Source organism: Doryrhamphus excisus, chromosome 8 (genome assembly GCF_030265055.1).
Source record: "Doryrhamphus excisus isolate RoL2022-K1 chromosome 8, RoL_Dexc_1.0, whole genome shotgun sequence".
NCBI lineage: Eukaryota > Metazoa > Chordata > Actinopteri > Syngnathiformes > Syngnathidae > Doryrhamphus > Doryrhamphus excisus.
Genome location: NC_080473.1, coordinates 15,500,916 through 15,526,036, shown reverse-complemented (window position 1 = coordinate 15,526,036; position 25,121 = coordinate 15,500,916). Strand labels below are relative to the sequence as shown.

The following is a 25,121-nucleotide window of genomic DNA, read 5'->3' as shown; positions in this document are numbered from 1 at the left end:
TATTTTGAATTATAAAATACTCACCACTGATGAATATCGATGAAAGACGATCAATAGAGCACATCTGGACTTCAGACTGATTGTCACGTATTGATAAATTATTACTGACTTAAAGTAAACAAGTGAGGATAAGCGGTAGAAAATGGATAGATGGAAGATGGGTTTTCTTATTTAAAAAAAAGGGCAGGTTTTCCCACAAATAAAAACACATTAATTTTTTTTTTTGGGGGGGGGGGGCACTGAATAGCAAAAAAGGGCTGTTGACTGAGTGTACACTTTAATTTGCCGTACAGAAACTGCTTGTTGGAGATTTCCCTCATGAGCTGGAGGTGGATGAGATGGAGGAAGATGTGCCGAAGCGCAAGAACCGTACCAAAGCACGGGTAGGCCATTAAATAAAAATGGTAAAAATCTAACAAATGTTATATATTACTAATAAGTTACTAATAAGGCTTGCACACAGGTTTGCACAAACAGTTTTTGTTTGTTATTTTTCTTTTATTCTTTCACCGCTTTGATTAGATTACTGAGTTTAGGCAGTTTTTTCGTCTCTTTTGGAGCATCCTGTGTGAATATAATCAAGTGTTAACAATGTATCTTGGAAATTATCACACACGCACACACACGTGCGCACATAAACAATATTAACAGAGACACCAGGCTTGTTAATTGGAGCTGTTGGTCCCCTGCTAGGTGTCATCAGTCACTTCCTGCTGGAAGTGAGGCTTTACGCTGAGAACAGATGATTAGAATGCAAACAGGGATGTGTCGACACTTGGAGTGATGAGTGTGTTGCTGCAGTCTTTTAATGTGTGTGCGTTTGCCCTCGTGGAAAAAAAAAACTTTTCTGTGTACTTCATCTGTGATGTTTATTGTGTTTATTGTGTGTGTGTGTGTCAGGCGTATGGGGTTGGTGGCATGAGAAAGCGCCAAGAACCACCCGCCATCGAAGACAGAGACAAGCCTTATGTCTGTGACAGTGAGTGTTCCAATAATATTATATGTTTCATTGACAAAAATATATAATTTTCTGTTTACTGTGTTTATCTTTGTGTGTTTTAGTATGTGGAAAGCGCTATAAGAACCGCCCAGGACTGAGTTATCATTACACTCACACACATCTGGCGGATGAAGAAGGCGAGGAAGACTCAGAACGACACACACTACCCTTTCAACGCAAGAACAACCACAAGCGTGAGTCTGCTGACTTGTTGTTTACTTTTACGTATATTGTGTACCCGACGCAAAAGTGGTGCTTGTTTTGCAATCTTTCATTTTATGCAGGGATTTCCATAGACCACACATTCACGCATAATAACGACAATATTGTGATATTCGGAGTGTCCCTGAATGCACCTCCTGGTAGTCTAGCAACAATGTGGAAGTGTCTTTGCCAGAATGAAGGGACTAGAGACGTGTTTGTGAGGTGGAGATACATACGTACGTATATGGTGTTGGAATTGCACTGCTGTGTGCTCCGTGTGTTCATTCATACCTTTACAAAATGTATTAATTAGAGTTAAATGTCACAATAATAATAGTCTGACTCAAAACTCTACGGTAATGGTAATGGTTTAATTTCATTTGAACATGCATCAGATTCCAATTGAGTGCATCTCATAATCAGTTCCCAGTTCCACATGTCCAAAAGGAGTAGGAAGAAGCAAAGCTTATTAAATCCTACCCCTCCATCTGGTACTTTTACAATCACTAACTGTTACATTTGTTCACTTCCTGCTTTCCTAATATAGTTTAAGTTTTTTTTTTTAATTTTTAAATTTTGTAATTTTTTGTCAATCAGTAACTGTTACATTTGTTCACTTCCTGCTTTCCTAATATAGTTTAAGTTTTTTTTTTTTTTAATTTTTAAATTTTGTAATTTTTTGTCAATCAGTAACTGTTACATTTGTTCACTTCCTGCTTTCCTAATATAGTTTGGGTTTTTTTTTATTTTTAAATTTTGTAATTTTTTGTCAATCAGTAACTGTTACATTTGTTCACTTCCTGCTTTCCTAATATAGTTTAAGTTTTTTTTTTTTTTAAATTTTGTAATTTTTTGTCAATCAGTAACTGTTACATTTGTTCACTTCCTGCTTTCCTAATATAGTTTAAGTTTTTTTTTTGAATTTTTAAATTTTGTAATTTTTTGTCAATCAGTAACTGTTACATTTGTTCACTTCCTGCTTTCCTAATATAGTTTAAGTTTTTTTTTTTGAATTTTTAAATTTTGTATTTTTTTGTCAATCAGTAACTGTTACATTTGTTCACTTCCTGCTTTCCTAATATAGTTTAAGTTTTTTTTTGAATTTTTTAATTTTGTAATTTTTTGTCAATCAGTAACTGTTACATTTGTTCACTTCCTGCTTTCCTAATATAGTTTAAGTTTTTTTTTTTTTTTAATGTTTAAATTTTGTAATTTTTTGTCAATCAGTAACTGTAACATTTGTTCACTTCCCATAGAAGTGTTTCAAATGTACTTCTTCCCTGAGATCATTCCCTTTTAGAGAAGTATTGGATGACATTTTTATCTAATTGCTTATATTAGCCTTATGCATTATTTTAGCTGTTTGAAGATGAACTATATCAGCAAGTTGAAGTATTTGTGATTTTAGAAATAAGGAGTTACTATGTTTATTATTATCTTTGTAAAGGCACACTATATTTTTTAATACAGCTCTTGGTGTACCTATTGTTGTGGCCGGTGAGTCCAATCCCGCATTCTTTATCTCCACTGTTGCACTGCTAGAATGTCCCTGCTCAAACTGTAATGCATGCCTCTCAGCTAATTGGCAGTATATGGTGCTAGACCGCCTATCTCACGGAACAGACCAGTCCGCTGTGCACACATGGGTGAGGGCGTCTGTGTGCAGGCGCGTATGTGTCTGTTGCTGAGTGTACGTGTGGAAATTTAAAATGTTTAATATCCCCCATCCCTCCCTCTCAAACAGTCTGTAATCACACACACACACCAAGGCCTTCAAAAATGCAATCTTCTCTGCTGAAATGAAAAAAAGGAAGCTTAGCTGTCTTGGTGGCTATATATATTTATATATATATTTATATATATGTGTGTGTGTTGGGTCTTGTGAATGTGCACACACGTTCGCCCGTGCATGCATTGATGTCTATGCTGCGGCATTAAGGCTCCCCAATCGTCTGAGTGTCATGGAGGACACGGCACCACCCTTCTTTATATTGGCCCATATGTAATAATATTAATATGGCTGCACTGAATGAGAGCATGCATAATTCATGTCTTATTCCGGCTCTAAAGAAGACGTCTAGACGCTATAGCGAAGCATAGTATACTGTATGCGCCATCTACAGTGAAACGCATCACAAAAAGTCACGTTTGCTATTATTAGTGAAAGATGATTTCATCAGAAAATGACATATCTTTCCTTTCATCTGTTCCTTGTGTAACACAATCCATCATAGTGATAGGTGTTCGCTATCCCATGGAACGCGGACAATATGCTATTTCATGAAATGTTGCATTCAAATGTACAGTATATATGCTAAACGTTTGTTTTGTGCGTTGTTTTCTCATTTTCTCTATGAATAAGTAGCCAAGAATGACGTTGCATGGCGAGCGGGAGTGAGTGTGTGTGTGTGTGTGTGTGTTGTGAGAGCGGTGATACGAGAAGACAGATGGGTGGAGGAGGCTGCATGAATAAAGGAGGGGACTTTCTTTGGGGGCGGCTGTCGTTGTCCACCTGAGAATCGTTTTGGTTGCAAGGAAGAGGCAGGTAGAGGTTGATGAGGGCACATAGTCAAATCGCAAAAGGCATTATGAATAAGAAGAGACAATAGCGATGCGGACAGAGATTTAGAGGCTACTTTATCCGGATGGACAGACGGTCCAGCAGTGTGGAGCAACAGGGACACTTTGTGTGTTTGTGTTGTGTAGTTGCTTTCGGTTGTGTGCAAGTGTTGTATGAGCAGTAATGGTGTGTGTGTTTGTGTGTGTTTGCGTGTGTGTGAGAGCTCTTTGAAGGTCAGCGCCCCTTTGTTCATACTCACTGTTGTTGTTTTGGCTTCTTGTTCTGCCTCAAAATGGCTTCCAGACTGCAGATTTAAAGGTAAATTCTGATTAGGTAACTTCAGTGCCGACCTAAAATAAGCGAAGGGCTAAAATGTAGGGGTTGTGTATTGGCAAGAATCTGGCAATACGATATGTATCACGATACTAGGCTCACGATACGATATACAGTAAACCTCGGATATATCGGATTCAATTGTTCCCACTGGTTTTGTCCGATATAAGCGAAATCCGTTATATGCGTATACCGGAAAATGTCCGTTTTACGCATATATCGGATTTATATCCGGTATATGCGTAAATGGGATTTTATCCGTTATAAAAAGGCACTTCCTTGACTTGTTTCCAATGTACCTGGACGCACAGGCAACGCTGCAAACGCTGCAAATGACGTCGTATAGCGGCCTGTCACGATTCGGCGAATCGGAGCGCCACGATGCGGCCATCCGATATATGCCAGGGAAATTTCATGGAAATGCATTGGAACGGGACTGGAGATTTTGTCCGAAATAGGCGAAATCCGTTATAAAAAATCCGATATATGCAATGAATTTTTATTGGAAATGCATTACAGAAAAATCGGTTCTTTTTTATCTGTCCGTTGTGAGCGAATTTCCGATATATCCGAGTCCGATATATCCGAGGTTTACTGTATCACGATATATATTGTTAACGATGTGATTTTTTTTTTAAAGATTTTTTTAAAGATTATTTACTGGAAACTTTAAAATAAATAAATAAATAAAATAATAATAAAAAATAATTAAAAAAATAATAACTTGTATCCTTTTTTACTACATCAAATTTTGGAAATATGTACCATTATTTTATTCCAAAAATAATATCCAGTCCAAAATCTCACCGTTTTTGCATAGTTGTTTGTTGTGAGCGGTGTCCCAATTTGTACGACAGTCCTTGAAAGCACCATCTCACTTTATTTGAAGTTTAGTTTAAGTTACAGATATTCAGCTTTCAGATGAAATTTCAGAATGAACTAACATTTGATCTTTACTAAACTTGTAAATGCACACGTCCAACTGTTCAACGGTCATGGATGTCACACATTTGTGAATTTCGCCATTCAGTGTTGAAACTTCCAACAGTTGAATGTGTGCATTATAAAGTTTCTAGAAGGTCAGGTTCACTTGTAAAGGTTATAGCTTCTGGGATGAGACACAACACCTCAAAAAATCTGAAGCCACGGTTCTCAGACGGGAAAAAAAGTGGATTGCACCCAAGGTGGAGGAGTTCAAGTCTCTGGGGATCTTGCTCATGAGTGAGGGAAGGCTGGAGCGTGACATTGTTCCAGACCATCGGGATGAAGACAGAGCTGAGCCGGAAGTTCAAAGCTTTCAATTTAGCGGTCGAGCTACGCCCCTACCCACACCTCTGGTCACGAGTTTGGGGGGCAGTGACTGAAAGAGCAGCTTGGATGAAATAAGTTTCCTCCATCGGTTCTCTGGACTCACCTTAAGAGTTAGGGTCAGTAGCTCCATCATCCTGGAGGAGCCCAGAGTGAAGCAGCTGGCTTGTCTGGACGCCTCCCTGTAAGTCATTGTTGTCTGTGTAGCACGATAGCGTGTGCATACAGGCAGTGGGATTGCTAATAACCTTTTACCACCACAATCTTTGGGTCTACCCGACATTTTTAGACACTGGTAGTCCTGACAAAAATGTGCAATAACCACATTCCATGTTACTGATGCTATATAAAACCTGATGCTAAAATGCTAATGCTACTTACCATGGAGAGACGTTTTGAAGTAACCTCATTTCTTGAGAAACGTTGGCGTGTCCAGTCTCTACATCTGGACCGGATTCGGGATCCAACAAATATGGCTGGATGTTAAAAAAATTTTAAAATTGCAGTTTATTATCCACTCCGATATTATTTATCAACTCCTTCAAAGTCGGTTTTGCAGCTTGTGGGTTTCTCTGCACCAACCACATCGGAGTGGGCGTGCCCGGAGGCGGGTCGTGGGTGGAATACATTAAAACAGACCATTTTCATGGGAAGCACGAAATCTAAAGAAATACAGCTGAATAGGTGCAGATTCTGGAAGATCTCTGCTTTAGATCTTGCTTAATTTATGTACAAAAAGTAAAAATTGCTTCAATATGTAATTTTTTAAACAAATAGACCGTATTCGACCATGCAATACAGTAAACCTCGGATATATCGGACTCGGATATATCGGAAATTCGCTCACAACGGACAGATAAAAAAGAACCGATTTTTCTGTAATGCATTTCCAATAAAAATTCATTGCATATATCGGATTTTTTATAACGGATTTCGCCTATTTCGGACAAAATCTCCAGTCCCGTTCCAATGCATTTCCATGAAATTTCCCTCGCATATATCGGATGGCCGCATTGTGGCGCTCCGATTTGCCGAATCGTGACGTTTGCAGCGTTGCCTGCGCGTCCAGGTACATTGGAAACATAGTCAAGGAAGTGCCTTTTTATAACGGATAAAATCCGATTTACGCATATACCGGATATAAATCCGATATATGCGTAAAACGGACATTTTCCGGTATACGCATATAACGGATTTCGCTTATATCGGACAAAACCAGTGGGAACAATTGAATCCGATATATCCGAGGTTTACTGTATAAGACTTTTATATTTTACATATTTTCTGTGTTTTTTTATGTTCATTTAGTCAAGAAATTTTGTAAGAATTATAAACTTGAACGTTTTTAATGATGAATCGTATCCACCGGTTAATATAATATAATATAATATACACAAACTGCGCTAAGCGAACCGCACATGCTGAGCCACAGCGTTGAACGCTGTGTTCACAACTTTTTCATATACACAGACATTTTTTTTCTCAGCTGTTGATTGGTTGATTGTTGCCACTGCTGCACAGCTCAGGAAAGGAAGGGAATTGGCTGTTGCCTAGCAATCTGGTTGCCATGGATACCAGCAGGGCTCCCACCTAAAGACTACACTGTTATGTACATTAAAAAAGAGACAGACAGACAGACAGACAGTCATGGTGAGGGGGGGGGGGATAAAAAGAAACAGAAGAATGGACGAAGCACAGTAGAGTTGAATTAAAAATAACATCCATAAAATAAGAGCGAGGATCCAAAAAGAGGAGAAGCAGAGAGTGAAAAAAAGTCTTTTCATGATTCATCATATAGATTCCCCCCGAGTGTTGGGCTGGTGAAGGCAGGCTAACGTTGGCTTCATTTGCTATTCCGTCTCAAGATGCTGTGCTGTGGCTTGCTGGCTGCTTATTTTGTGGTTCCGCACTTGTTTCGGCCATGTTTGAATACCCCCCCCCCCCCCCCCCCCCCACACACACACACACACCAGTGGAGAATAACAGCCACAGCACCTCCCAAATCCACCCTCATCCTGTCTGTTGGCATCTTTGTCTGTTTTTCTGTCTCCAACCACTGAATTTTGTACATCTGCACACACCCAGCAAAGACATATATTATATTATATTATTATTAATCTACTTGTATTTTTAGTTTCATTTTTTTAGGACAAAAACAGTCATTTTCCTTAAGATGACTTCTCCCTTTTAGCTCCTTCTCGTGCCAGGCTGACAGACTGTTGTGGAGGTTGGGCACACATTCAAAGCCAGTTCACCCTGGAACAAAATAGGATTTATAATTTGCATTCTAACAGAGGGGACAGAAGCCTATACTGACGTTCTGTCTTTTTTTTTTTTTTTTCAAGGGAGTCCACAAAAGAGTGCATAAAACCACATAAGTGCAAGACTGAAGTGTGTGGTTTAGCACGCATCTGTAGATGTTTAGGAGATGAACTCACAAGTGCAGATAGCAGAGTGGGAATATTTTATGTGTGTGTATGATTACTATGCAGACATACATCAAGTTTTATTATGCACCAAACATCCTTACTGTGCAATGTCACACTGTGGATACACATATGCATGCATCCACAGCCACAACGCATCAGGAGTTACGCAACCTGCTGAGTGAGTGAAAGTATCACAAATGTGTGTGTGTGTGTGTGTAGACACGAGGGGATTCAAAATTGTTTGATGGCCGCAGTGGATAAAAACAGAAACGGCCCAAAAGAGGAAAGAGATGGCATCGGTGGTGGCATTAATGTGATGCCAGATGTATTGTAGGATAGAATTCCAATTTCCTTTCCGCAGGTGGAATGGTGGAATGGTGGAATGGTACATATATTGAAGAGAGAAGGACTGAATAAGAAAAAGGTAGCAAAAAAAAAAAAAAAAGCACAAAGGAGTGATGGAATGGCGAGGCGGAGAGAACAACAGCAATAATGAGAATGTATGAAAGTGCAAAGAGGAAGGTAGAGGATGAGGATGGGCGAACATAGGCGGAGGGGAGGAAGACGGGATGAGAGGAAAAGGCGGCGACTTTTCTTCTGTGACTGACGCGTTCCATCTGACTGCATGCCTACCTTCTTGTCTGCCAAGAAAACCTGAAAATGTCTTTCTTCTGTTTGTATGTCCATGCACACATATTCCATGTGATGTGCAATGGAGTCCTTTCAAAATAAAATATCATATTGATTACAGGCAAGGAGCATATAGGCGCTCTCATTTATCACATTATGGGAGAAAGTGGGGGATGGGATTGGAACTGGACAGCAAAAGTTATTAAGCAAAGGCTGGGTTGTAAATGTGTGTGTGTGTGTGTGTGTGTGTGTGTGTGTGTGTGTCTACTGTACTGTGCTTTACTCTTGAGAGGTTCTCCTCATTAAGCAGCCAGGCGACAGGAGTGCAGAGTGTGTGCTTTCACACACGGCTGCTCCGATACAACCAGAGCCACTTTTTTTTTTTTTTTTCACCTCCCTTCCCTTCCTCTTTGTACCTCCAACCTCACCTCATTTTGCATTTCTTCTTTTTCTGTCCTTCTCCATCTTTCTGTCATCCATTACTGCCTCTTTCCTATTGTCTTTTTCGACCTCCACGTTTTTTTTTTTTCAGGTCTTTTACATTTCCAAACAACAGATTCAAGTGTGTGATTTATTTTCTCATTAGCCATGTTTGTGGTGTTACTGTACGCTTATCATATCAGCAGTGTCGCATTTACGCTAATAATAATAATAATGCTCACCTTAGAATGGCCTCCATCGCAATTATTGACCTGTTCTCCACCAACTGGAATTCTGCCATCGACACAAAAATTCATCTTTCTGCTTTTATTGCCAACATTAGAATTCCTGAAGCATTTTAAATGTTATAATTCCTAAGGGTGTCCATATGTTTTGTTTGCAATATGGGCAGGAAAGGACCGTAAAGGACCAATAAGATCACATTCGAGTTAAATGAACTCAATAATTTCATCATGCGTGTCTGGTTTTTCTCATCTCGAGCTTCCAAACGGAGCTTCTCATTGTCTCAATGGGGAGAGGCACGGCCCGGGAGCATACACACAGAGTGCAGACGAGTCTGACATCGTAGAAATAAAATTAGTAGATTTGAAAATCCATACATCCATTTTCTTTTCTATGCTGCTTATACCCACTAGGGTCGCAGGGGTGCTGGAGCCTATCCCAGCTGTCTTCGGGCTGGACTGGTGGCCAGCCAATCACAGGGCACATGTAGACAAACAACCATTCACACTCACATTCATACCTATGGACAATTTGGAGTGGCTAATTAACCTAGCATGTTTTTGGAATGGGGGAGGAAATGCAAACTCCACACAGAGATGGCCAACAGGAGAATCGAACCCAGGTCTTCCCGATTTCCTGACTGTGTGGCCTACATGCTAACCACTCATCCAGATTGCAAAATCTCTTGCATCTCAGCTTTGTGTAATTAGTGACAAAGTGTATGGTTAGAACAAATAATTTCTGTATCTTTTTTTTCTCATAATATTATGACTTTATTCTCATAATAGTTTGACTTTATTATTGGAAATCCAACAGAATTTTCCCCAAAACTGTGTTCCATTTCTTATAGTATAACATTTTTCTTAATTTTTTTCAACTTTCTGCTTTTCACATAGTAGTTGGTTCATATTCTGCTTTATACATTGGTAGTGTTTTGTCTGTTTTATCAGCCTATTGCGTTTGCTGTGTGCAGTAGTTTTCACACCACACCTCGGAACGGTGTGCGGGCTTGTGATGTCCCATGATTCCTAGCTAATACAGTATGCATTACACATGTACACTACACTACACACAGACTTTTTCCAAAAACTGTGTTTCGTTTCTCATATTATAACTTTTTTCTTAATTTTTTCCACTTTCTGCTTTTCACATAGTAGTTGGTTCATATTCTGCCTTATACAGTGGTAGTGTATTGTCTGTTTCATCAGCCTATTGCGTTTGCTGTGTGCAGTAGTTTTCAGGTGTGCGGGCTTGTGATGCCCCATGATTCCTAGCTAATACAGTATTCATTACACGGGTACACTACAGTATTCATTACACAGGTACACTACACTTGAGTACCATAATCTTTCAATGATGATCTTAATGATAATTATTATTGTTTTTAATATCAGTCGAGAATTAATAGGACAATTATCAACCAGCAAAATTTGTCATTGTGACAGGCCGACCTTTGACCTTTATGAGGTATAGAAACTGATCCCTTGACAAGAAAGAGTGATGTAGTCGTTGTATTGTCCGATACTGCAACTGTGGAAGAAGGAGGAATTAAGATGAGGGGGTCAGGGAGCAGCACAAAAAGGAAGGGTGAGGAAAGGTAGCGTAGGTGTTTGGAGCAACGAGGTGGGGGAGAAATAAGGGATGGGGCGTGGGGGGGGGGGGGTATTTGTGGATTCATCTCTTGCTGGATAATTCCCAGGAGGGTGTCTCTCCAACACTTGAAAGCTGTGAAGTGTGTGGTTCTGCTCATGCTCCTCCTGGTAATTGGAAGAGGGGCGGGGGGGAGTAGGCGGAGAGGGGTTGGGGGGTGGGGTCAGTTAGCGAATAGGAGATAAAACTGTACAAGAAATGATAATGCGAGGAAGAAACACACACAAATGTATGGTTCTTATGTGGAATATTTGTTACTTTATACTTTGCGCTCATTGGCTTCCTATCCGTCTCGTCTCAATCATCGCCCCCCCTCCCTCGTATTGGACAGCGGGGGCTTGTCTGTAGTCGCAGGCTTTAAAACAAGGCCACAAGCATTTAATCATTGATGGGCTTCTTCCCCTCTGCTATAAGCCGGCAGGCAGCCTTGACTTGCTCGGATACACCAAGACCTGCTGATTCACACCCTGGGGTCTTCAAGCACGCACACACACACAAACACACACACACAAACACACACAATGGCGGGCCGCAATGCAAACACCAAGCTAACTTGCACTTGCACACACACATAGTTAAAATGTAGCCTGAATGCGTTTCATTTCGTGTGTGCTCATGTGACCGTCTAGTGTATCCCGCCAGGAATTCCGCCGCCCAATCAGTAGCGGCAAACATAAATAACACGCCAGATAAAAGCAATATATTTGACCCTAACAAGGAGACAAAAAAAACGTGTTTGCTTTGGCTCCAGGCACGTACAACAAAGCTTTATGTGTTTTACTGTTTGGCACAGAAAACATCTGTCTGGGCTGATTTTCCCTAAAGTATCCAGAAACTGACCAGGAATAGCGACTATACCTGCTTGTATCCGAGGACCATTCCGCATTACATGATGCAGTGCGGTTCTTCGACACCGCAGCCCCCAGCAACAAATACATTCATATTCACTTAGAAATGAGCACACAACTTTCTTCCAGTTAAGTACACCAAACTTGTGCAGTTTTTCGCATTTTTCCATGTATTTGACACATTTACTAGTTACTGTTTTTATTACAGTAAAAGCAGCTGGAAGATTGCCAAATTAGATGTGTGAAATGATGTGTTCAAGCCCCTCCTGGGAGGGATTGTGGTATCTGTGGTGATTTAAGTACATTACTTGTGCATCGTACCAATTTTGCCTCAGAAGAGTCAGCAGTCCTCACATAGTAATACTATATAGTATAGAGTATACATAGTAGCTGAATTTGCACATTTAAGCTGTGAGTCTGCACTGCATTCAATAGGTGCGATATCATTGTTTTTACTAATCAGACAATAAAATACACAGAAAAAAAGTACTACAACTCACCATGTAGGGGTGGTGGCATATGTGAGCCATTCAAGCTCAACAGAAGGGGATCAGACTTTTACAACAAAGTAACAGAGTTTTTTTCTGGAGAAGGATAGGGTGCATCTTAGGATGCTGATACCGATAATCAATAAGTGAAATCGGCCGATACCAATACCGATCACATGCATGCAATAAATGTTTAAATGTACTACTGGCTATATTGTGAGATATATCTTATATCTATATATATATCTTGTGAGATATACTTTTACAAAATGGAAATGGCTATGAGCGAGTGGTTAGCGCGCCACACAGCTAGGAGACCTAGGTTCGATTCCCCCGCTCGGAAATCTCTGTGTGGAATTTGCATGTTCTCCCCATGAAAAGCGTGGGTTTTCTCCCGGTACTCCGGTTTCCTCCCACATTCCAAATACCATCCAGAGTCCGATAGCAAAAAACTACATAGTATCTGCATATGCTCATCATAGCTCATCATTTTGAGGATGAGTACACACTTGGAAGTATTTCCACATGCTGTACTTCCACATTTGGAAGTACAAATTTCATTTAATTTTTTTTCACTATTTTTGTCAAGTATATTTACAAAAAACGTGTTTAGCGTGCAGGCCACACAGCTAGGAGACCCGGGTTCGATTCCCCGCTCGGGCATCTCTGTGTGGATTTTGCAAGTTCTCCCTGTGCGGGTACTCTGGTTTCCTCCCACATTCCAAAAACATGCTAGGTTAATTAGCGCTCTGCTACTGTGAATGACAATACACTTAACATGGAAGTACGCAAGGTAGGGTCTGAACTGTAAATTAAGTCCTTTACCGACCTTGGTGATCCCAGCATCACTGATCATTCGGTGGGTACTTTCAACAGCTACAGCAGCGTCAATATCCAAGCAGTTGCTGTGGTAATTCTACATTTGATCAAACTTACTTGAGATTTTTCAGATCAAAACATCAGAACATATGATATAAGCGACTTCATTCGCTACTTCCTGGTACAGCACTGTAAGCATCATGGGAACTGGACTTACTTTTTAGCATAAACATAAAGCTAAATTAGGCTGCATGGTGAAAAGTGGTTTACACAGCTCGGAGACCCGAGTTCGGTTCCACCCTCGGCCATCTCTGTGTGGAGTTTGCATGTGTGGGTTTTCTCCGGGTACTCCGGTTTCCTCCCACATTCCAAAAACATGCTAGGTTAATTAGCCACTCCAAATTGTCCATAGGTATGAATGTGAGTGTGAATGGTTGTTTGTCTATATGTGCCCTGTGATTGGCTGGCCACCAATCCAGGGTGTACCTCGCCTCTTGCCTGAAAACAGCTGGGATAGGCTCCAGCACCCATGCGACCCTCGTGAGGATACACGATAGAAAATGAATGAATGGATGTTAACAATTAAGCCTTAGGGAAGGTTTGCACTCTACAAAGTGGAATCGTACTTATACTAAAACAACGTATCTCACTGCCAATGTACTGTGGATCTACTTCTATGAGATATATAACAATTTGACGTGTGGCAAGCCGATGTGTAACTACAATATTCCTTCTGAATCCTCCTAAATCATGTACGAGTGTGATGATATGAATGATGTGACAGTGTGGTGTTTTTTAATAAAAGTAAGCGCAACTAAAGCACAAAGCGGGAAAAACCATCTATCTAACGTTCGCCATCACAGGTTTGATGAACTGCAGAGAATATTTGCTCTAATGAAAAGCTGATACCACCAAGGTTTAAGAATGTTATCTTTGGCAAAAAGATGATTAAAATTGTGATAGAGCAATCTGTCTTATGACTAAGATAACACATGGAGCAATAGCCACTCATTTTAATGCTGTTGTACTTTAAAAGCCCTGAGTACTTTAAAATATATTTCATATGTGCTGTAAGAATGTTGTGATCGGACACTTCCTCCTGATTAACTGTGCGTGTTATTGTTTTTATACTTGGGACTAGTATTTATTTATAGTCTCAGTGTGTGTGTACACTATCACCCTGCTAAATAAATACCACTCAAAAAGTACAGGGAACACATCATCATTACAGTGTCTTCACTTCTCCAATTAGGGAGCAATAACGATTGTTCATCAATGTGACGTCCTCCAGTGCAAATGGGACAGACGCCATGTAGACAGGAGAGGCAATTAGCAAGATAAACCCTATTAAGGAATACTTTTGCAGGTGGTTGCAACAAAAGGCTCCACTAGTGGAATTCTTCCAGGATGACACAAGCGATACGACAAATGTTGGTATTAATTCAATACCAACACATGACCAGTCTCACCGATACCTATAGTGATATTTTGTATTTGAACATTTCTTAAGACATTAATAAACCTCGGGCCCTGACAAGGTCATGCAGACGTCTATGAAATTGGTACTGTGAATGACAATACACTTAACATGGAAGTACGCAAGGTAGGATCCGAACCGTACATTAAGTCCTTTACCGACCTTGGTGATCCCAGCATCACTGATCATCACTTTCAACAGCTAAAGCAGCATCAATATCCAAGTAAAAGCTGTGGTAATTCTACATTTGATCAAACTTACTTAAGATTTTTCAGATCAAAACATCAGAACATATGATATAAGCGACTTCATTCGCTACTTCCTGGTACAGCACTGTAAGCATCATGGGAACTGGAGTTACTTTTTAGCATAAACATAAAGCTAAACTAGGCAAGTGGTTCACACAGAGGCCACACAGCTAGGAGACCGGAGTTCGATTCCACCCTCGGGCATCTCTGTGTGGAGTTTGCATGTGTGGGTTTTCTCTGGGTACTCCGGTTTCCTCCCCCATTCCAAAAACATGCTAGGTTAATTAGCAACTCCAAATTGTCCATAGGTATGAATGTGAGTGTGAATGGTTGTTTGTCTATATGTGCCCTGGGATTGGCTGGCCACCAGTCCAGGGTGTACCACGCCTCTCGGCCGAAGACAGCTGGGGTAGGCCCCAGCACCCCCATGACCGTTGTGAGTATTAGCATTAGAAAATGAATGAATGAATGATTGGTGGTTTGAGGCTGTCACTTGGCAACTTGAAGTTTCCTTAGGTATGAATGTGAGTGTGCATGGTTGTTTGTCAATATGTGCCCTGTGATTGGCTGGCCACCAGTCCAGGGTGTAGACAGCTGGGATAGGCTCCAGCACCCACGATTGTATACGTGTATTTACATACATACAAAAAAAAGTGTTGTCCTTACTCCCTGATCCAATACCACTTGTACTATTTAGTATTTGCATACAGTACAGCAGGGGCCTCAAACTAGCGTCTCGCGAGCCGTATTTGGCCCGCGGGCCGCAAGTTTGAGGCCCCCCACCTTGATACCAAAAGTTTAATGTTAAAATGACAGCTTAAAGCTGTGTGCACACCGGACACAATTAACATGATTTTGCCCCGCCCATACTGTTACCCTACCCTGTTACCCCGCCCTGTTTTGCTTTGGATGAAGCTATGAAGGCTTATGACGCTAGGGTACAAATAAATGCAGGAAATGATTTGTAATAAAAGGTAAAATACACGTCAAGATAAAGCATCTCATCAAACATGTTGTTAAAGTTACCACGCTGCTCCCAGATGGAACTGAGTACCATGCTAACTTGCTAATTGGGTACAATGATTAAGTTTCATTCATGTTCATGTTAAAGGTTAAATAACTGTTAATACTGTACATTTCAATCTGGAAAAAATAATTTCTCTACCAACTGTATGTGGTTTCTTACGTTTTTCTTATTTGCTGTTTTATTATTATTTTACTTATTTATTACTGATTGATTGATTTATTGTCTTTATTCTTAATTTATTTATTTTTTTAATCTTATTTTTTGTGTATAGAAAAATAAAAATGAAGATATTTGAGAACAGTGGAATGTTTTATCAGATATTTTGGTGTGGAAAACCGGAACCAAAGTACTGAAAAAGTGTAGAAGCAAAAGCATTGAAGATAGTTTTTTAATTGATTTTTTTTTCCAGTTTTTAATACATGCGTTTTGGGTTTTTTGAAAACCCGGCTTCACCCAGAACCTAGCTCCGGTGGCCCCCAGGTAAATTGAGTTTGAGACCCCTGCAGTCCAGTATGTTCCCGTGCTTTTTGTCTGTTTCAGTGGTCGCTGGTTCCGGTCCGATCACAGACTTGTTAGAATGATTTTACTCCTTTTCAATCACATTATCACTCTCTTCCCAGCCCCTAAAAGCCTTCCGGGCAAACAAAATTCCAGCCTGGAATGGAGGGATTAATGACCTCTCGCTGATGTGAACATGGACACACATAAAAACACACACAAGCACATGCTATTGTCTTCCTGCATGTGTGTGGATTTATCTTGTGGGTGTTTTTTCTCTACACGGATGTGTGAGTGTTCGAGCAAACGTATGGAGCATGCATGGCATCTCGCAGGGAGAAACGGTCTGCAGAGGTCATGAGATTGCTTCCCTTGAAGCTATTATGCAATCAAGAGCAGAACAAGTAGCAGAGACATTACAGAGATGGACATAAAGCCTTGATTGCTTTGTCCTATCATGTTCACTTCTGCCCCCTGGTGGTCGCAGCGCACGGCTTTGTTTTGGCTGCACAGCAGACAAATATGACAGACAGGGTGAAGACAATAGTAAAAAAAAAATAATAATAAGAGGATTAAAAGTGCGATAATGAAATGCTTGCAATTAGTGGTTATGTAATGTGGCTTGACCAAATTGTTGTCATTTAAAAAACAATGTTTTTATTACTTATAATGAAATGTGCATTCATAAAACATTTAACTGTACAGGCAGCGTTTTGTGGAGCATTTTATTGCTGGTGAAGAAGTAGAAGGAGAACATGAGCACGGTCTAATAGAACTGAATGAACTAAAATAGAATAATAGAAAATAGAATAGAAAATGAATGAATAAATGAATGATTCGGTTGAGCTGGTTTCATAATTAATAAATACCTTTTGAGTGTTAAGTTGGTGTGTGATGAGTTTAGTGTTCTTTGTAAGAACACTAACACATTCCAAAAAGATGCTAGGTTAATTGGCCACTCCAAATTGTCCATAGGTATGAATGTGAGTGTGAATGGTTGTTTGTCTATATGTGCCCTGTGATTGGCTGGCCACCAGTCCAGGGTGTACCCGGCCTCTCTCCCAAAGACAGCTGGGATAGGCTCCAGCACCACCGCGACCCTCGTGAGGATACGCGGTAGAAAATTAATGAATAAATGAATGATTCGGTTGAGCTGGTTTCATAATTAATAAATACCTTTTGAGTGTTAAGTTGGTGTGTGATGAGTTTAGCTGGGATAGGCTCCAGCACCCCCGCAACCCTTGTGAGGAAAAGTGGTAGAAAATGAATGAATGAATTTTGAACGTTGGAGTGGTTATCAAGGAGGCTAAACAGCTAGAAGACACAAGTTCAATTCCACCCTTGGCCATCTCTATGTGGAGTTTGGATAGGTATGAATGTTTGTTTGCTAGGTTAATTGGCAACTCCAAATTGTCCATAGGTATGAATGTGACCAGTCCAGGGTGTACTCTGTCTCTTGCCCAAAGACAGCTGGGATAGGCTCCAGCAACCAACCTCGTGAGGGTCTTTGATGAAGCCTAATAAAGCACACAGTGGTTGTTTTATTACCATCTTTCACCCCCGGACCTCTAACCCTGACTTGACTGACGTTCCAACGTTCTCTTTTTTCTTCCCTCCGCCAGCCAAGAAAGCAGCTGACGGCTCGGTCATCGCCAACGGATACTGCGACTTCTGTCTCGGCGGCTCAAAGAAGACCGGCTGTCCCGAAGACCTAATTTCCTGTGCGGACTGTGGACGCTCAGGTAGGGCAAAGATGAAGGGGATGTTTGGGAGGACCAAGGCGGTCCTCTGTTAATGCACGGCGCAATGCCTCCTTTACCCAACATAGACCACAAGTAGACCACAATACAGAATATGAAGTAAAGCCTTTATGGATGGACCATACCAATGTTTTTCTATTCAGCCCATCTCCAATGGTGTCAAGCAAAAACAACCTTTTCATATTTCCATCCATTCTCTTTCCCGTTAACCTCGCAGGGGTTGCTGGAGCCTATCCCAGATATTTGAAGCTGAAATTAACTATGGTGGCCCAAATGGACAAATTACATTGGAACCCGCTTAAGTCGATTAACTCATCAAGTCAAGTCAAAAAGTACCCGCTTTTGTTAGCATGAAATTTGAGACACAAGGGGATTACAATCGTTAATTCATTTTCTACCGCTTATCCTCACAAGGGTCACAGGGGTTGCTGGAGCCTATCCCAGATATTTGAAGCAGAAATTAACCATGGTGGCCCAAATGGACAAATTACAGTGGGACCCGCTTAGGTCGATCTTAACTCATCAAGTCAAGTCAAAAAGTACCCGCTTTTGTTAGCATGACATTTGAGACACAAGGGGATCGTTTATATTCATTCATTCATTTTTGACCGCTTATTCTCAAGAGGGTCGCGGGGGTGCTGGAGCCTATCTCAGCTGTAAGCCAATCCCAGGGCAGATATAGACAAACAACCATTCACACTCACATTCATACCTATGGACAATTTGGAGTCGGCAATTAACCTAGCATGTTTTTGGAATGGGGGAGGAAACCGGAGTACCCGGAGAAAACCCACGCATGCATGGGGAGAACATGAGCTGAGTGTGGAATTGAACCCTAGTCTCCTAGCTGTGAGGTCGGCGCGCTAACCACTCGACCGCCGTGCCGCCACTCAAGCAAAAACAACGTTTTCATATTTGAAGCAGAAATTAATCATGGTGGCCCAAATGGACAAATTACAGTTGAACCCGCTTAAGTCGATCTTAACTCATCAAGTCAAGTCAAAAAGTACCCGCTTTTGTTAGCATGAAATTTGAGACACAAGGGGATCGTTTACATTCATTTATTCATTCATTCGTTTTCTACCGCTTATCCTCACGAGGGTCGCGGGGGTGCTGGAGCCTATCCCAGCTGTCAGCCAATCCCAGGGCACATCTCTTGGGCTGGGCTCTAACCAGCTGGTAAACATCACTACCCCCTACAGGCCAATCACTGAACCACAGCTTTAGTCCTAAAGTCTTTGGTAGCTTGGAATACCACGTAACACTAAACATACCTTGGTTTCACCACAAAAAATACACAAAATACACTTTCATGCAACTGGCTCCAAGGTTCCATCATGACATATATACATTAATTCGCTCTGGAGTATAAGTGGCAGGACCAGGCAAACCATGAAAAAAATGCGACTTATAGTCCGGATAATATGATATTTCGCAAGAAAGGCCATACTGAATATTGTGAAGATTTCAAAGTGGTTAAACTTTTATACTTTTATAATAAAAAAATCACATATGACACATTTTTGGTGCTAAATGTTACCACTGTAAATGTTCCCAGAAAGTTTTGTTCCACGAGGATGATGATTTTGGGTGATAGGACGACTACTCAGTCACAGGGTAATTATGAAAAAGACCTTGAGTAGAGATTCATTCAAATCAAGGTTCTATTTCGCAACCTTTTCCACACCCGACAAAAGTCGGCTTCTCACTAAAAGCTTTCGAGTGAAATTTCAGGATGAACCTGAAACATCTAGGTAAACTTAATTGGACCTTTTTTAAACTTCTGAATGCATGAGCAGCGTATCTGGCAATATTAACAGATAATAACACATCTATGGTATTATACAGTACCGAAACGAAAGAGCATAAGAAAGTGCATCCAAACTTTGGATTATTATTAACAGCTGGTAAACATCACTACCCCCTACAGGCCAATCACTGAACCACATCCATCCACGATACTCCTGTCGGTACGATATCATAATAAAAATCGAAGAATCAAAATAAAAAATGTGCACAAATGGAGGAAAAGCAACGTCAACAAACTGTCATAGATTATTTTAATGTTTCCGGCCAAAGAAATATCCAAGCAGTGGATCAACAACGGCCTTATTGAGATCAAATCGACCATCAAGATAAGCGGGTTCCATTGTACAAACAACGGGATATTATTATTTATAACATTTCTCAGTTTCATAACTTCACATCACATTGCAGAGAGTACAGTTTAGTCTTGTTCCGAGCCCTAATTCATGCTGGATATATTTCTTTGTTAGAATTCTACAGTATTTAGGAAACTGGAAGGTTATTAATAACAACATCTCGTTAGCAAAAAAGAAGAGTGAACAGGAAGCCCACACAGCTACTCGGGGCTAAAGTTCACTCAGCTCAATTTCAACAATTTATTCCGGTCATGTCAACAAAACACACAAGATAAAGACGTCCTTGAGGCCAACGGACATATCCGTTATAATATAAACTGGTCCTGAGTCAGCTTTAGTTCTAAAGTCTTTGGTAGCTTGGAATACCATGTAACACTGAAAGATACCTTGGTTTCACCACAAAAAATACACAAAATACGCAAGGTTCCATTATGACTATGTTGATACACGCTGAAAATTAAAACTAGCCCAAATTCCAATTGGTGTGCTTTTTACAATGATCTGCTATTTTTTTTTTGTCTTTTTACAATAAAAATACTGTAAATATATCTTTTATTTCCATTTTCTCATCTGAAAAAATGTTGTATGCTGCATGCATTTTCCATAAGCCATTGTTTTTTCCTGATAGAATGGACTTCTCACATGATTTTCCGTTATGAATATTAACTGAATATGATGTTGTCTCTGCTGTATAATTTCTCCGACTTCTATCCATTTGTGTCTTGAGTGGCGTGAATGCTGAAAACATTGTACATCCATGAAGTATTTATATTAATGCAAAGGTTGCATATAAAATAGGGTTGTTGTATTTTTATTTAATTGTATGATATGTATGCATATAATGTCAATCTATTTGTTTCTTTATGTCGAATAATAAAAAAAGAAGAGATGAAAAATGATGTGATTTGTAGTGAATGGGCTAAAGCATGCAAAACACTGGTATGGTCCTTATTGAGGTAGAAATATCTCATAAAAATATTTCATCAATTATTGTTTATTTGTATTAATGATGACAGTACATCAAAGGAAACAAAATGCTGGGAAATAAAATCAGAAAAATACAAATTAGGCCCCCTTATATGTCATATAATATGAAACACTTTGAATTAATGACAAAAAAACTTCACCATTACTCATAATATATATATATTCATCTAATGATTCATTGTTAAATTTTTAGAATATGTTTAAAACAATCCAAAAAGTATCTGCATCATGAAATAAAATGTGTTGTCTGTCAAACACCACTCAAATCTGACCAATCACTTGCAAGCAAGCCATCTAATTAATGGCTAGCTATACGCTAGTCGGTGGACGAGGGCTGGCAGCCCTCACAGTACAGCGAGTAGTGGTGAAAACTGTGTGGGCATGTGTGTGTGTCTTTGTGTGTGTGTGTGTGTGTGTGTGTGTGTGCGCGTGCACCCAGGCCACCCGTCCTGTTTGCAGTTCACAGTGAACATGACAGCTGCAGTGAGGACTTATCGCTGGCAGTGCATCGAGTGCAAGTCCTGCAGCCTGTGCGGCACCTCTGAGAACGACGTAAGACTTTTACCAAAAGACGAGACCCGCTTTTTATTTATTTTATGTTCATGAAGGAGCGTGTGAGGCACCGCCCCAGCTCCGTGTACACGTGAAAACCCCAATAGTGGCGCATACTTTCAAACCTGTAGCAAGTAGCTATAGCATAATCTAGTTTAGTGGGACATTTGCCTTTATAAGTTGATGTTTACGTTGTAAATTAGCAGTGATAGGAGTAGAAAAGAGACTGGCACACGAGTCTAGAGCACCCTTTCATGGCTGTTAGTGTGAAAAAAACATATATATATTAAGTCGCTCTGGAGTATAAGTGGCAGGACCAGGCAAACCATGAAAAAAGTGCGAATAATCATAAAATAATAATAAAAGTCCGGATAATATGATATTTTGCAGAAAGGCCGTACTGTATATTGTGAAGATTTTAAAGTGGTTAAACTTTTGTATTTTTATAATAAAAAATCACATTTTTTGCACACATTTTTGGTGCAAAATTTTACCATTGTAAATGTTCCCAGAAATGTTCCCAGAAAGTTTTGTTCCACGAGGATGATGATTTTGGGTAATAGGACAACTTACTCAGTCACAGGGTAATTATGAAAAAGACCTTGAGTAGAGATTCATTCAAATCAAGGTTGTATTTCGCAACCTTTTCCACACCCAACAAAAGTCGGCTTCTCACTAAAAGCTTTCGAGTGAAATTTCAGGATGAACCTGAAACATCTAGGTCAACTTAATTTGACCTTTTTTAAACTTCTGAATGCAAGAGCAGTGTATCTGGCAATATTAACAGATAATAACACATCTATGGTTTTGTACAGTACCGAAACGAAATATCATAAGAAAATGCATCCAAACTTTGGATTAGCGTTAATGTTGTTACCATTCAAGGATATTCAACTTTTGATGTCATTTATGAACTGTTGAATCTTCTGTTCCAGGATCAGCTGCTGTTCTGCGATGATTGTGACAGAGGCTACCACATGTACTGTCTGAGCCCTCCAATGTCAGAACCACCAGAGGGTATGCAAGTCCACTAATTTGTAGTACACCGATTACTCATTTAGCGCAGTTATTTGGTTCCAGACACAAGGAATTTCTTAGTTGTATTTAATTTAATTTTCATATAGAAAACCCTCTAAATGGGCTGCACGGTGGTCGAGTGGTTATGCTCAGACCTCACAGCTAGGAGACCAGGGTTCAATTCCACCCTCGGCCATCTCTGTGTGGAGTTTGCATGTTCTCCCCATTTTCTCCGTGTACATGCAATAAATGTTTAAATGTACTACTGGCTATATTAAGGGTCGATACCTTTTTTTCTTGTTAGATTTAATTCTACAAAATGGAAATGGTGGTTAGCACGCAGGCCACACAGCTAGGAAACCTAGGTTCGATTCCCCGCTCGGAAATCTCAGTGTGGAATTTGCATGTTCTCCCCGTGCAAGCGTGGGTTTTCTCCCGGTACTCCGGTTCCCTCCCACATTCCAAATACCATCCAGAGTCCGACAGCAAAAAACTACATAGTGTCTGCATATGCTCATCATATCTCATCATTTTGAGGATGAGTACACACTTGGAAGTATTTCCACATGCTGTACTTCCACACTTGGAAGTACAAATTTCACTTATTTATTTAACATCAAGTACGCTAACAAAAAACGCTGGTCAAGTGGTTAATGTGCAGGCCACACAGCGAGGAGACCCGGGTTCGATTCCCCGCTCGGGCATCTCTGTGTGGATTTTGCATGTTCTCCTCATGCGGGTACTCCGGTTTCTTCCCACATTCCAAAAACATGCTAGTTGGCGACTCCAAATTGTCCATAGGTATGAATGTGAGTGTGAATGGTTGTTTGTCTATATGTGCCCTGTGATTGGCTGGCCACCAGTCCAGGGTGGAACAGCTGGGATAGGCTCCAGCACCCCCCGCGACCCTCGTGAGGATAAGCGGTAGAAAATGAATGAATGAATGAAAAGCCTCTAAATAGGGTTTTAACATTATTAGAGCCCTCTAGACATGAAATAACACCCCTATAGTCACAGTCCCACTTGTATTACCCAATACAGTCGACATACTAAGACTGCCTCCTCAGTCTTTATCATCTGCAAGTGTTCCAGTTCAGCCAATGACATCGTCAGAAACCAGAACCCGACAAAGCCTGCCAAGGCCAAAGATGAGATATCTTACATTAAACCAGGAAGTGCGCGTGGCGAGCGCACACCGAATGATTAGTGCTGAAGTGTAGGTGCCTTTTACTCCAGATGCATAGGCCGGATCTATGAGCATGCTTAATGGTGTTGTCATGGAAATTAGTAGCACCAAGATCATCTGTTACCATGGCGAAAGTGTCCCCGCAGCGAACATCAACAGCGGAGGTGCCACTTTACTCTAACACTCATAGTCTGCCCACACGTCAGTGCAGCGATAGTTTAGGTTGAGATTTAACATTCAGCAACGTTTGATTCGTGAGCGGAAACATCTTCATCATAAGCAGAAACATCATCATCATAAGCAGAAACATCATCATCAAAAGCAGAAACATCAACTCTGCGACTTCGTTCATAATTCATGTCACAAATCCACTAACCTAAATGGTGGGTTTGCCTCTTCCTGGTTTCTTTTTTTTGGTCACACTTAAATGTTTAATTTCATCATAGAAATTGAAATATTAACCCATTTTTTCGATAATTAATGGAGAAGAAAAATCCAAACCTACATAGCTCTGGATGAAAAAGTAACCCCAACCCAATCAGGCCTGATTACTGCATCACTGCCACACTTAATTACTTCAATAGGACCTGCCTGACAAAAGTGAAGTAGTCCAAATGATCCTTAAAAGCTAGATAGACATCATGCCAAGATCTAACCATTTCTGAAGTTTGGACTCCAGCAAACTACAGTGAGAGCCATTGTCCACAAATGGTGAAAACAAGGAACAGTGTTGAACTTTCCAAGGAGTCGCCAGTCAAATGAAATGATCCCAAAAGCGCAGCCATTACTTATCAGGGAGGTCACAAAAGACCCCACAACAATATCCAAAGAACTGCAGGCCTAACTTACCTTAGCTAAGAGCCGTGTTCATGACTCTACTATGGTAATGGTAATGGTAATGGTAATGGTAACGGGAATGGTAATGGTAATGGTAATGGTAATGGTAATGGTAATGGTAATGGTTTTATTTCATTTGAACATGTATCAGATTCCAATTGAGTGCATCCCATAATCAGTTCCCAGTTCCACATGTCCAAAAGGAGTAGGAAGAAGCAAAGCTTATTAAATCCTACCCCTCCATCTGGTACTTTTACAATCACTAACTGTTACATTTGTTCACTTCCTGCTTTCCTAATATAATTCAATTTTTTTTTTATTTTTTTTTTTAATATTTAAAAATACTGAGGTACAAGGTGATATGACCATACAATTACATTTTTTTTATTTTTTAAAAATTATTATTTTTTTATTATTATTTTAAAAAATCATTATTAT

General features: G+C 40.2%; 1 protein-coding gene across 1 annotated transcript in view; it reads left to right on the top strand.

Moving 5' to 3' along the window:
* The window catches only part of dpf1 (double PHD fingers 1), a 51,627-nt gene that overhangs the window by 23,517 nt on the left and 2,989 nt on the right, over positions 1-25,121 (top strand). The window contains 6 exon segments of the mRNA XM_058080819.1: positions 294-383; positions 901-979; positions 1,063-1,194; positions 17,805-17,924; positions 21,531-21,643; positions 22,579-22,660. Of these exon segments, the coding sequence (XP_057936802.1) occupies positions 294-383; positions 901-979; positions 1,063-1,194; positions 17,805-17,924; positions 21,531-21,643; positions 22,579-22,660 (616 nt within the window).